The sequence below is a fragment of the Heterocephalus glaber genome, unplaced genomic scaffold, assembly GCF_053883595.1.
Source record: "Heterocephalus glaber isolate CG9 unplaced genomic scaffold, H.glaber_assembly_v1.0 deba00001457, whole genome shotgun sequence".
Taxonomy (NCBI): domain Eukaryota; kingdom Metazoa; phylum Chordata; class Mammalia; order Rodentia; family Bathyergidae; genus Heterocephalus; species Heterocephalus glaber.
In genome coordinates, this window is record NW_028258305.1 from 41,903,117 (window position 1) to 41,917,430 (window position 14,314).

The 14,314-nt window shown below is 37.3% G+C and overlaps 1 protein-coding gene across 1 annotated transcript in view; it reads left to right on the plus strand.

Annotated features, from left to right (window-relative positions):
• The window catches only part of Asxl2 (ASXL transcriptional regulator 2), a 146,641-nt gene that overhangs the window by 105,141 nt on the left and 27,186 nt on the right, over positions 1-14,314 (plus strand). Inside the window, exons 5-7 of the mRNA XM_021253585.2 lie at positions 5,375-5,490; positions 9,866-9,995; positions 10,732-10,875. Coding sequence (XP_021109244.1) covers positions 5,375-5,490; positions 9,866-9,995; positions 10,732-10,875 — 390 coding nt within the window. The remainder of the gene's footprint in view (positions 1-5,374; positions 5,491-9,865; positions 9,996-10,731; positions 10,876-14,314) is intronic.

The following is a 14,314-nucleotide window of genomic DNA, read 5'->3' on the forward strand; positions in this document are numbered from 1 at the left end:
GCAAGAACCCGAGTTTGATCCCTGGTACCAAAAAAAAAAAAAGATCTGTATGGGCAGAGAGTGAGCCATTCATCGCGTGCGGCCAGGGACCCAAACAGTCGGTGCTTTGGCACCCAGACTGCGGAGAGTACTTGAGTTTGTGCTTTTTTTTTTTTTTTTTTTTTTTTTGCATTTTATTTGCCTAAAACATCATAACCAAGGCGCCAACGAAAGTTAGTGATACCAGCAATAAAGCTAAGAGGAAAATGGTGAAAACCACGATAGAGTTTAAAAAAAAATCATTGGAAAATTTGTTAAAGGCCTGGAAAAATAAATTTATAAGTATAATTTTTAGAACCATTTATTTGGTTTTCCATTATTTCTTATGGAAAAATATGTTCAGTTCTTGAAGCATGAGGTCCCTTTATAGATTTATCTAGCTCTCTCTAATAGAGAATAAACCTTTTCAAGTTGCAAATAGAACTTTTTTTTTTTGGTACCAGGGATGGAACTTGGGTCCTTGCACTTGCGCATCAGGTGGCAAAACCACTGAGCTAAATCCCCGGCCCACAAATAGAACATTTACAAAATTAGTCATACTTTAGACCACAGAAGCATCAAATTGCCAATAACAGGTATATGGAATGCCATTAAAAATAACATCAAAAAACAGACCCTTTTACCTAGAAGATTTTATAATGTTATTAAATTTCTCTTGGCTCAAAAAAGATTAAAAATAATAACTTCAAAACATTTAAAATATATTGTTCCTGGGTGTGGTGGCACACTCGTGCAATCCCAGCACTGGGGAGGCTGAGGCAGGAGGATGGTTGTGAGTTTGAGGCCAGCCTAGGCTACATAATGAGTTCAGGGCCAGCCTGAATTATAAAGTGAAACATTGTCTTAAAAAAATTAGATATATTGTATCGGAATTTATGAGTTGCACCCAAACGAGTTAATTTATACCACTAGATACCTTTTGTCAATAAAAAGAAAATATATAACTAAAAAAGTGAAAAAATAAACCGGTGGAAAGCTTAAGAATAAAAATGCAAATTATTCAATTAGGAGAAAGCAAATTAGTAATTATAGTAATATTATTAGGAACCAGTATTATCAGGAGCAAAAAAAACAACAGAAATGTAAAATCAGAAAAGTTAAATAATGACAATCCTGTAATCTCAAATTTAGTATCTAAGCATGAATTTAGTTTTTTCTTTCTAAGAGAATTGTTTTATTGTTCTCACCACTGAAAAGTCCTAGAACCAATGATAACCCAGAAGCAGTAAACACTTCTATTGTGCAAAATCTGGTCTTGAAATACTGTTTTTCAGTAAATGATAACAGGTACGATTGGGAAGTGTGACCCAGATTTAGGCATAACAAGTACGCAGGAGATGCATCCAACTTCTTTGTACACCCAGCCATGTGTTGAAGGTAGTTTACAACATGAAGAATTTGCCACTAGCTCAAATAGGACAATTTCAGAGCCAAATCTTTAGTAATTTCTTTTCATTCAAACATTTCAAATATGTAAACATCTATGAGTAGATAATGATACTTAAAAAATTAAACTCACTTGTTTTAGGGACTGTATTAGTTTCCTAAGGCTGAAAGTTACCCAAACTGTATGGCTTAAAACAACAAATTTGTTGTCTCCTAAGTTCTAGAGTCCAGAAGCCTAAAAGCAAAGTGTCAGCAGGGCTGCTCTCCCCGCAGAGGCTTTGGGGGAGAATCTGTTTTTGCTTTTTCTAGCTTCTGGTAGTTACTGATTAACTTGCCGTGTGGCCACATTGTCCAACCCCTGGCTCACTCTTTGCATCCCTGCCTTCTCTGCCTGTCTTCTCTATGTGTCTCTTTAAAGATATTTTGTTGTTGGATTTAGGGCCCGCTTGGATAATCCAAGGCGATCATCTCATCTCAAGATACTTATCATAATTGCCTCTACCAAGACCCTTTCCACAGATAAAGTAACATTCACAGGCTCGGGGAATTAGGATATGAACATATCTTTTTTGTGGCCACCATTATCAGCCCAGTCCAGGTACCTCCTTATTATTCTGAAGATAAAATTCAGATCTTACTAGCTGTGTGTCTTTTTAGCAAGCTAATTAAATTTCTTGATATGTAAGATTTGGACAATACCAACACAGTGTGCAGATAAATGTGTGCATTTGAGATTTATTTGTATATATGTCCTTAGAATATTGTTCTAAGTTTATTTCCGTAGAAAAATGTAAAGGATGCCAGCAAACTATATTATTTGGACATCTGTGAATGTAGAATTGGAAGATTTTGGAGTAGAAAGAGAGCTTGTGTTGCCTGAGGGTAGTTGAGAGTTCATTGAAACCCTGTTAATATGAACCTATTACAATTTTAGACACTTAGAAGGTGCTTGGTTTCTATTATTAATAAAATTGTGTCTGAAGATAATTAGTATAACCACTAAAAGAAAATGAGAGGGGCCGGGGATTTAGCTCAGTGGTTCTGGCTCCTGCCTCGCAAGCACAAGGACCCAAGTTGGATCCCCGGTACCAGAAAAAAAGAAATTGAGAGAAAAGTTCTTCAACATGTATCTAAATCTAGTTCATTGTGTGTAGTTCTGAGCCTTTAATATTTAAAAAGTTAGAACAGTGTTTAAGTTTCATAGAAGTTGAGACCAGTCAAATCTGCAAGATGGTCCTCACTTTTGGGTCTTGTAACTTTCATGATTTCCTTCAGTTATGGTTTTATTTGCTAGAAAGGCTTTCTGCCTTAAGGGGAAAAAACCATTTGAAGCAGTTTCTCCTGGTAATTACAGATAGCTATTCTATCCCTTTTCCAGGGTGTAAAGTACAATTCTTTTATTTTCTAACGGGGTTATTTTGGCTTGTTTGTTTTCTCTTTATAATCAGGTACTATTTGGGACAGGTGGAAAAATTATATTTTAAAATTTCTGTGGGCTGGGGATTTAGCTCAGTGGTTTTGCCGCCTGCTGCGCAAGCACAAGGACCTGAGTTTGATCCCCGATACCAAAAAAAACCAAAAACAAAACAAAAAAATAAAATAAAATAAATTTCTGCAAAACATTAAGGAAAAGAAAACTAATTGAATATTTTTAACTTGTATTTTCATTATGACCTTTCAAAAACATTGACCAAATAAAATAAAAGGACAAAGAAGTGTCAGCAAGGATGTAAAGAAAATGAAACCCTTAAACATTCCCATTGAAATTATAAAAGTAGAACAGCCATTTAGAAAACAGTTGGGCCAAAAGTTACTGTGCTTAGGAAGTATAGAGATGTATCATAGTTTTTTGTGCATGGTATACAACATTGCTAATACTAGAAAAGTAGTCGCTTACTTATTAATTTTTAAAATGTATAGAGTTGCAGTCAGACATACAACTCAAAAATTTGATCTTGTGTCTCTACTAGACTTTATTTTTTGCTTTTGTTTTTTTGAGTCAGGGTCTCTCTGTGGTTCAGGCTGGCCTCTAAGTTACTATGGAGTCCAGGCTGGCAAACCTGGTTCAGCCTCCCAAGTGCTGGGATTATAGGCCTGTACCACCAGGCCCAGCTCTACTACACTTTTTTTTTTTGGTACCAGGGATCGAACTCAGGTCCTTGAGCTTGTAAGGCAGGCGGCGGAACCACTAAGCTAAACCCTCGGCCCTCTACTAGACTTTTATAAGACCTGTCTTCCCAGAAAAAAAGTCCTATGGCCCAAGACAATTCCTCTTCATTCAGTGTGGCCCAGGCAAGCCAAAAGATGGAACAGCCATGACCGAGTTCCCATAAGACCCAGCAATTCCACTTCCAGGCATGAGAATGAAGGCAAGAGAATTGAAAGCACACACAAAAATTTGCACATGAATATTCTTTATAACATTATCCATAATAGCCAAAAAAGTAGAAAGAATCCAAGTGTTCTTCAGCCAGTAAATAAACAAAACATGGCATGTGCATACAGTGTTACATTACTAATTACAAGGACTAATCACATATGTCACAACCTTTAAAACATTATACATAGAGAATTAAAAAATCCAGTCACAAAAACTGTCATATGACATGTCCAGAATAGGAAATCCATAGAGACAGGAAGTAGATAAGTAGTTGCCTTAGGACTGTGTACAGGTAACGGGTAGCAGGTATACTGGGGATTGAGGGAGTGAGGGGGTAGGGTGGAAACTGATGGTGGTAATGGTTATACAGTTTTGTGATAAAATATGCTAAAATCCATTAAATTTTAAATTTTATACTTTAAACAAGTGAGTTTGTGTGCTATATAAATTATATCTTAAAACATTTTTTAAAAAATTGGTCAGCATCAAAGTACAACAAGGATATGGTTTCTTTTTGTTGCTCAACCACTTCCAGAGTTACCCAGTTCTTGTCTTAATATGTTGCCATGAACAATTTGTGTTTTGTTTTGTTTTGTGTTTAAACCTCACACCCTAAGGGCTGGGATATAGCTCAGTTGTAAAGGACTTGCCTAGAGTATTCGAGGCTCTGGGTTCAATCCCTAGTTCTCCGAAAAGAAAGAGAAAACAAGAAAGCGAGAAAGGAAGATAGATCATAGTATTGTATGTCAGTTTTCTCCCTATGTAAACTTTTTCATAAAGACTGGGTTATAGAACTAAAGATAAATTGCCTTAATATTGTCTGTGACTCCCTTCAAATGTGTCTACTGTGTATTTCTTAAAACATCTAAGAAAAAATCGAAATACATATTCTAATGAACTGTTTCTTGTAGCCATATATCTTAAACCTTACTGTCCTTGCCATTTTGCTATAGAGCTTTTTCAGTTCAGCTACTACAAAGGAGGAAGACAGCAGTAAACATACACTCTTAAGTAGTCATCATTAAAGCAATAGTGATTGCAGTTTCCTTTTTTGTTTAATAAGGAGTCTGAAATTTATTGATTTAAGGAGTCAGAAGAATATAAGGGTTAAAACTGTGCAGTTTCTGAGGTGAAATGGCCTTACTGCCTTTATTTTAAATTGTTGATCCATAGCTTTGCACTGTACCACTTTGCCACGATTCACCTTCAGATTTTCCTTAGGAACATTGAGGCTGTCTGAAGATCCCTAGGATCTTTTCTAATTTGATGATTAATGATTTATACTCTACTTCCTTCGTATTTAATCAATTCTGTTGAAAATTCAAAGAACGAAAAGTAATGCGCAGTAACTTCCTTCCTTTCCCCATCCTGTCATCCTTCACTAGAGCTTTCTGAGGAAATAAACTGAAAAGGGAGGCTGTTTGCAGTAGAATTCTAAAAAGAAGATCCTTCCCCAAAGTGTTTTGGTCACGGTTCTTAACACAGGTAGCAGCATATGATCTTGGGATAGGTGGTAATTGATACCAGTTCTGATCAAACACAGTTTTTCATTGTCACCTTTTCCCGTAGTATCGTCTAGACTGTCACAGCCGTCTTCGCCCCAGTCAGGCTGTCCATCACCCACCATTCCGGCAGGTAAAGTCATTTCTCCATCACAGAAGCACACCAAGAAGGCCCTGAAGCAGGTAAGCGTGGCTAGCCTCTTTATCAGAAGGATAATCTCCCACATGAGAAATGTACAGTTCTGGCAGTCATTGAAAAGCTTTAACATTAGACCTTTTCTGAAGGGAAATTTCATGCAGTATCCAAATTTGGCATTAGTAATTTATGCAAAGCTCATTGCATGTTTTTGGTAGATGACCTTTTTATTATAATTTTGAAGTTCCTAGTTTGCTAAGAAGTATTCTTTGTTGTGTATATGCTTTTTAAATCATGAAGCGGAGGGCCGGGGATTTAGCTCAGTGGTTTCGCCTCCTGCTGCGCCAAGTGCTAGGACCCGAGTTCGATCTCCGGTACCAAAAACAAAAACAAAAAACTAAATCTTGAAGAGGAGTTGAATTTTTCAGGTGTTTTCCTTGAAAACAAAGATGATCAGGTAGTTTTTCTCCTTTAAACTGACACAGAGAATGGCACAGCCAGTTTCTATTATATGCTATACTTAACTATCTGAAATAAACCCAACCTGTTCTTTACATATTTTAAAAATAATATTAATTTTACTTTGGATCTTGTAGTGTTTTTATACTATCTCAGTACAGTTCTGAAATAAAAGATTGCTCTACCATTATAAAGTAAGTTGTATAGCTCCTTTTCTAGATTTTGGGCAAAATTACAGAAATTATTTTTAAGTTCAGTAATAACACCTTTTAAAATCATTCTGCATTACATTATTATCTATTACTACTAGTCTCTTGAGTTTTTTGCTTTTTGAATCAATTTTGGAAATTTATTTTTCTTAGGAAATGGTCCAGTTTGCCTAAGTTTTGCAAATATTGGTATAAAGTTTTATAGATTGTCCTTTATGCCTCCTTGTGCCCGACCCCAGTCTCAGCCCATCAGTGTTGTACATCTATATCTTCTTTTTCCCCCAGTAATGTCTGTTTTACTAGGCTTTTTAAGGAACTAGCTTTGGAATTGTTTTGAAGTACAAATGATCAGTACATAGACTGACTGATAATTACAGAAACATTAAAATGACAGATTATTTCTATCCTCAGATTTTGGTATATATTAAGGAACTTAATTATATCAAGTATTGGTGAGTATGTAGGAAAGTGGTTACTCATTTGCTGGTGAAATATAAGCTACTGAACCGCTTTGCAGGCCTTTACCACATCTATCATTTTTAAATGCCAGTACTCCATGTTTAAGCAGTTAAACATTGTGGAATTTATGTTAGAAAGATATATATACAAACACAGAAAGATAATTACATTTACGTTTGTAATAGCAAGAACTTGCAAATAACCTCCCTAATATATATTCAGTTAGGGAATTCATTAATAAATAATCATGTCACCATGCATGGTGACGCATGCTTATAAGCCCAGCACTCCAGGCCAGCCTGAGCTATAGAGTGAGTTCAAGTTCAGCCTGAATTATATAGTGAGACCCTGTCTCACCAACAAAAATTATAATCATATGTCCTTAAGGTGTACAATTGTACAAGACTAGAGGTTTATTTTATAATGTGCTTGTGCTGCAGTTTAGATATGGAAAAATTGCCAAGAAGATAGCATATTGAATCATTAAATTTTACTAAATATGTAGGACATGACGCCATTTGTAAAAACATACATGAAGCCACAAAACTGCTACATTTTAATAAGAATATGATTAAGTGGGCCAGGGATTTAGCTCAGTGGTTTCGCCGCCTACTGCACAAGTGCAAGGACCCAAGTTCGATCCCCAGTACCAAAAAAAAAGAATATGATTAAGTGTAAAAAAGTTGAATAAGAAAAATACATTGAAAGTTACATAAGGTTTTTTTTTTTGGTACCAGGGATCAAACTCAGCACCTTGTGCTTGCGAGGCAGGCACCGGAACCACTGAGCTAAATCCCCAGCCCAAAAGTTACATAGTTTAAGTATTCAAACCAAAAATGCATTTATTAGGGCCGTGGATTTAGCTCAGTGGCACTGCACCTGCATGGAAAGCATAAGGTCCTGAGTTTGATCCCCAGTACTGGAAAAAAAAAATGCATTTATTAAACATTATTCATGAATTTGAGAAGATTGATTACTGCCTACCTGGGTATGATTTTTTTTTTTTTCCTGGTAGTGGGGATTGAACTCAGGACCTTGTGCTTGTGAAGCAGGTGCCATGCCACTGAGCTAAATCCCCGGCCCTCTGGATATGCTGATATAGTACTTGTATTTACTTTATAATTTCTTCAGAAGACTTTAATAAGTATAAAATTATTTTCCCAAAGAAAGGACAGATATTTTCTTAAATCTTGTCACCTTATTTATGACACATACATTACTGTAACATACACTTGCTACTTTGAAAGGGGCATGTTTGGGTAGGGTGTTTGTTTGTTTGTTTGTTTTGGGACAGGATAGCACTGTGTATGTAGTTCAGGCTGGCCTTCAACTCACTGTGTATCGTAGGCTGGCCTCAAAGTCACAGCAGTTCTCCTGCCTCAGCCTCCCAAGTGCTGGGATTACAGGCACGTATCACCATGCCTGGCTACTCTTGTTATTTTAACAATCAAACGTTATGTTTTCTTTAGGGAATATCAACATGGTATATAAACTAAGTCCTTATCTCTAATGTATGTTTTTCCTAGTATTAGACAAATTACTTCACAATTTAGGAAATTCTTGTCAATACTTTTTTTATTAATTTTAAAATTAAAGGGGTTGGAGGTTTAGCTCAGTGGCTCCAGCACCTGCCTGGCAAGTGCAAGGTCCTGAGTTCGATCCCCAGTTCCAAAGGAAAAAAAAAATCTCTAATTTTAAAATAGACCTGGTTGTGGTGCTGAACTCCTGTAATCCCAGCACTTGGGAGGCTGAAGCAGGAGAATTGCCAGGAGTTAAAGGCAATTCAAAAAAGAATTAAAATAGAATTAGGAACAGAGTTTGTAAACTATTAAGGGGCAAAGAACTGTGTACAGTTCTTGATCAGAGTAGCATAAATTATTCTGCTTCTGTCATGTATCAGAATTTACATGATCATAGCAGAACTAGATGGGATTGTGGTTCTATTAAGCTTTGTCTTAGCCTGGAATGACGCTAGGTACTGTGAGTAGCAAAGCATGAATTCTCATAGCTCACCACTTGGGAAGCCTGCGGGCAGCTTCTGGTCTGATTGCGAAGAATGAGAGAATAAACCTCAGTCAGTGGTCACTTTGTACACACAGCACTTCTGGCTCACCTGTTATGAGTGGTGCAGGGCAATCTAAACCAGACCTCCATCTGGCTCTTCCACTTCTCCACTGTTAGCTTAGAGCTGGGGAGGCCAGTTGTTGCCACTGCTTATGGCATAGCCAGAGATCTGTCTGAGCATTAAAACAGAAGAAAACTATGTTGGGGTAAGGGAATGGGAAACCAGAACAATACCCAGTTACTCCATGCTTTTCTGCATGATGATCCTGAAGGTTAAAGCTTAAAATTGGACAGGCCTGGTGCACCTGCATGTAATCCTAGCACTCTGAGAGGCGGAGACAGGAGGATTGCAAGGTCAAGTCCACCCTGGGCAGTTTAGCAATTTAACAACACTTTGTCTAGGGGGTGGGATGGTAAAGAAAGGTTCAACTGCCAGTACTAACACAAAACAAAAAAACTAACAAGTTATCAAAGTCATAGATCTCCAGGTTTTTTTGGAAATTACTTTTTGGGTTCAGTCACCCTTCCCTTTAATTAAAAAGTTGTCTCATTTTCATGATTAAAATTTGGGGAGTTTCTTGGCTTTCGTATTCAAACATATTCTGTAATTTAAGAATCTCTCAGAAATAAATGTAGTCTGGAGTAACCAGCAGGTACCACTCTGTTCTTAGAGCCAGAATTGTCCCCTCTTCCTTCTTTCTGTTACTGCATTACTTAAATTGTTGAGATTTGGTAATTGGTAAAATTTGGTGAAGTTTCATTGCTCTTAAGAAAACTCAGGTTGTTAATTACATACAACCTTTGATTCAAATGTAGCACCTCTGAACCATAAATAAGGTAAATATTTGCATTTCTCCATAGGGTTGAGGCAAATAGAACTATTCTTGGTAAAGGGCTTGGAATTCTGTTTCCAGGGATGATTTAAAATTATGCAATTCTCTCATTTACAAGATTGCAAAATCCTTGGCTTACTGGTGAGTTTTAGTATATAAAAAAAATGTTCATGACTATTCCTCACATTTATATATAAAAAATAATATTGAAAAAAATAGCCAAACGCTAAAGATTACTTAAGCCTTTTGTTTGGTTGGCTTAATTTAGGTTTTTGTTTGTTTTGCTAGATTTCAGAGAAATTGAATTATCACCATGCTTTTCACCACTTAAAAACAAGTCATTTACTTTTTACTACTGAGAACTAATTTGTTTCTCACAGTCTACTGTCTCTTCGTAGGCCCTAAAGCAGCAGCAGCAGAGGCAGCAGCAGCAGCAGCAGTGCAGGCCGAGCGTGTCAGTGTCCTCCAGCCAGCACCCGGCTCTCAAGGCTGTCAAGGCAGCCGGTGACTCTGTACCTGTCAAACCTGGTAGGCAGCCTGGGCAGTTTTTTCAGCAGAGGTTTCTTTTTCCCATTATTTTTGTGTTTGTGTTACAAATTTGTATATTATATCATTTAGTTTTAAATTGCTGTGTTTACTTATATAATCCTTGTACTGCCAAATCATTAGTAAAAATACTTCGGGGATAAACGGGAAAATTTTTATGGGAAATAATCACATACAGTAATTGTTTAAAAGCTCATCAGTGAGATTAGCATATAAGAAGGCTAGTCATTAGTAAATGACTAATTTCCAGTACATCTTAGCTAGTAATATTCAGAAGCTTCTAATCAGTAACCTTATAAATCTGTAGTTTCCAAGAGAGTGAAAGTGAATTCTTTACTAGTTCTGTCCTTTAAAAATAAGAGATTTTCCTATGAAAACAGACTACCTATCAGACATGTTTGTACACCTTTTGGATTTTGTTTGCTGTTTGTTTTATGGTTAATCTACACTCATAATTTAGTTTGATGCCATAAGCTGATTCTACGGAGAGAATATTCTATAGAGTCAGAGTTGTGAGCCTTGTAGAACTCTCTTTTTTGTTAGAAAGACTTATCACCAGAACTGAACAGTATGCTAGAAGGAAGAGTTTATTTTTACTTTCTCAGACTCAGAACACATTTGCTGGTCTACTTCCTCTAACTCCCTTTAGTTAACACGGAATGATTGGTTCATCGTATTACCTCAGTGCCACTAGTCTTTACATATTTTTTTCCTCCAGTAATATGGGAAGGAAAGCAGTCTGATGGACAGTCAAGCAGCCCCCAGAACTCAAACTCCAGCTTTTCTTCTTCAGTTAAAGTGGAAAATCCGTTGCTAGGCTTGGGGAAGAAGTCTTTCCAGAGGTCTGACAGACTCCACACAAGTAAGTTAGTTTGCAGAGATTTCTGTTTTCATTGCCATGATTTGTCAACTGTATGTTTAAAATTCATCAGCTATTTGGACTAGGTTTAGTACATAATGTTAATTGTATAGCAAAGATTCATTATTTCTTTTTGTTGTTAACACTGAGAGCTTTGTTGTTGCTTTGCAGTACTGGGGATGGAATCTAGGAGGGCTTTGTGCATGCTGAGCAAGTACTCTACCACTGAGCTCCATTCCCAGCCTGACATAAGTACTTTTAGGAGATGAAAAGCAAGTGGGTCAAAATTGATTTCGTATGTTTTTTTCTGTGTATTTGTTAGCCCCTGCTGTTCACTATAATCATGTTCTTCCTGTCCTCCCCTTACCAAACTTTATTTCAGAGAAATATCTGATATCAGTCATTTCGTGGTTTTCTTTTTCTCTTCCTATTAGTAGAATGCTTTGTTCTGCATTATTTACGTCTTATTTCTTAGATAGGCTTATAATTAAATATGGCAAACTGAACCTTTTTTCCTGATCTCTTGGAAGTCCCACTAAAATGAGAATGTGGAAATACAAAAGATTAAATCTATACAGGAGGTGATGAAAACAAGAAGACAACCAGATGAGCAAGTGTTAGCAAATTGTGAAAGACAAAAACTCGATGGAGCTGGAAAGCCGTTGTCAGTAGTAAGCACCCAGCTGTGATTCCAGAGCACCAGAAAGGCTCAGAAACTGGTGAGGTGAAATATTCCACAAGAGAAAGGTAGAGATAAGGTTGAAAAGTTAGACATGAGGTTTGTTCCAGAGTTAAGAAGCAGCAGTTTGATGCTTCTCTCTAGCAGAAGACAGGTTTGTTTTGAGTTGAAATTGAATGGAAGAAACTAAATTTAAGGACACCACTAATAGCTGAGGCCAGATAATAAGGCACTGGCCAGAAATCTGAGAAATCGAGTAAAATACAGATTTTGAAAATGATCCCCCACCTAGCTTCCAGAATGCACTTAGTAGTATCTAAAGAAATTTGATTACAAGTTTCCACCTGTATGGATCATCTTGGCAACACTTCAGTGAAGCCCACATGTCTAGAAAACCCCCCACCCATGCATACAAAATTTCCAGTCAGCTTGTTTAATCCTTCTCTTTTCATTACAATTACTAAGAATCCCCTTTGGAAAAAGCTTCCTTTGTGACAGATAAAAATAAAAGAATTAGACCCTAGAAAGGACTAAATTTAAAATAAGTAACCTTAAAAATGTCAATATCTACAGAAAGAAAAGAAATTATATTCATGAAAGAACTGAATACTATTTTAAAAATAAAATTAAGAGTTCTAGGATATTAAATAACGAGAGCTTAAAATTATATTGGAAATACTGAAAGCTCAAGTTGAAGAAATTTCATTCTGGGTGTGATGGTACACGCATATAATCCCAGCCCTCTGGAGGCTGAGGCAGGAGAATCACTGTGAATTTGAGGCCAGCCAGGGCTATGTAGTGAGACCCTGTCTCAAAAAAGAGTCTAGAATATATGTCAGATCAAGAAAAGTTTAGTAGAAAAGAAAAGGTAAGCACAAGAAACCGAGTTCGATCCCCAGTGGCAAAAAAAACCAAAAACAAAAAAATAAAAGGTAAGAAATTCAAACACCAATCCAAGTTGTTCATTGTCCTAAATCCTAAGACTATCAGAAAGGAATAACAAAAGTGGAAAGGAAAATAAATACTAAGACAAGCCATATTAAGAATATTTTAGAGGCCGGGGATTTTAGCTCAGTGGTTCCACTGCCTGGCCAGCAAGCGCAAGGTCCCAAGTTCGATCCCCAGTACCAAAAAAAGAGAATATCTTGGAATTGAGAGCCATAGGATTCCAGATTGAAAATGTATAACAGCTGTCAAGAGGTAACTGAAAACTATATCAAGATACATTGTTTTGAAAATTAAAAACATCTAGGATAGTGAGAAGCTTCCTAAAAGCCTCCAGAGAGAATAAATGCTTCACATATAAAGATCCAAAATTTGGGATTGAGAGGCCAGGGATTTAGCTCAGTGGCACAGCGCCTGACTCACAAGTGCAAGGTCCTGAGCTCGATCCCCTGGACCCAGCCCCCCGCCCCAAAAAAGGTTGGGATTGCATGTGTTTATTGTACCAATAGCCAAAACTTGGAACCAACCTGTTTATGAACTGATGAGTGGATAAAGAAAATGTGATGATTATATACAGAGGAACATTCAAAAATTTATAAAGGATGGAATTCTGTCATTTATGACAACATTCCTAGAACTAGAAGATATTTTGAAGGTGAAATAAGCCAGGCATAGAAAGGTAACTACTGCATTATTCACTCATGTGGAACCTAAAAAAAGGCTGGTCTCACAGAAGGTAAGGGAAGAATGGAGGTTACCAGAGGCTAGAGGAAGTGGAGGGGAAAGGAGGAGGAGGGAAGCTTGGTCAAGGGGTCCTAAGTCACAGACAGAAGTACTGTTAAATTTGGATGTGCTGTTGCTCGGTAGGGTGACCCTAGATAACAAAGAATTACTGTGTATTCCAAAAAGAAGGAAAGATATTGAATGTTTTCACCACAGAGAAGGATCAGTGTTTGAGGATAAATTTCTGGTATGGTTGAAAAATACAGTGAATGTTTAAATTTTTAAAGGTGTATCACAGTAAAAGACACATTTCCATCAATCTTTCAAAATATTCTCCCTTGCTTCAAACATTTATTGCCATTGTTCCTGCGCTTTCTGAAACAGTTCTGAAAGTCTCCTTTCTTCTTTTTTTAAGTCCTCTTTCATGATGTCTTTAGTTGTGCTATAATGGCTGTCTCAGTGCCGTGAATCAGTTCAGATCATTTGCCTTTCATGATCATTTTGACTTGATGAGAAAGACAAAGTCACCTGGTACCAGATACAGTAAACGAGGTGGGGGTGAGGACATGCTGTAAAGGTTTATGAGCCTCTTTCCATTGGATGGCACTTCGCAGCTGCCTTCACTGTAATTTTGCTTTACATTTATTTATCTGTTTCTTCTGTGCAACTTCTTCCTCTGGTTTAGGAACAGTTTGTTCCATTTCTACAAGGATTATCTCAGTGGGGCAGGGGAAGCTCATGTCTAGCTTAGTCTGGCCATGAGCTCTGTGAGTACAGCGGGGCATCTTGGGTGCATTCACTTGGATATGTGGAGCAAAAATTCAGCACTCTTTGTGAGCCACTGACCTGTGTTTGGCCTAGGCACAGCTATCCACTCCACCATTGCAACACCATTGCTTCTTTAAAGTGACATCCTTCAGATACTTGGTGGCCTTTCTCATACACTTACCCTTGATGGCCTGCGTAGTTTCACTGGTGTTCTTAAGGTGAACACGCAGATTTGAGCCTGTTGATTTGCATGATTTTGTGGGGTTTTCTGGGTCAAGAGAGTAGTGGACCATTTTCACAGGTCACTTCAGGCTGCTTAACAGGAAG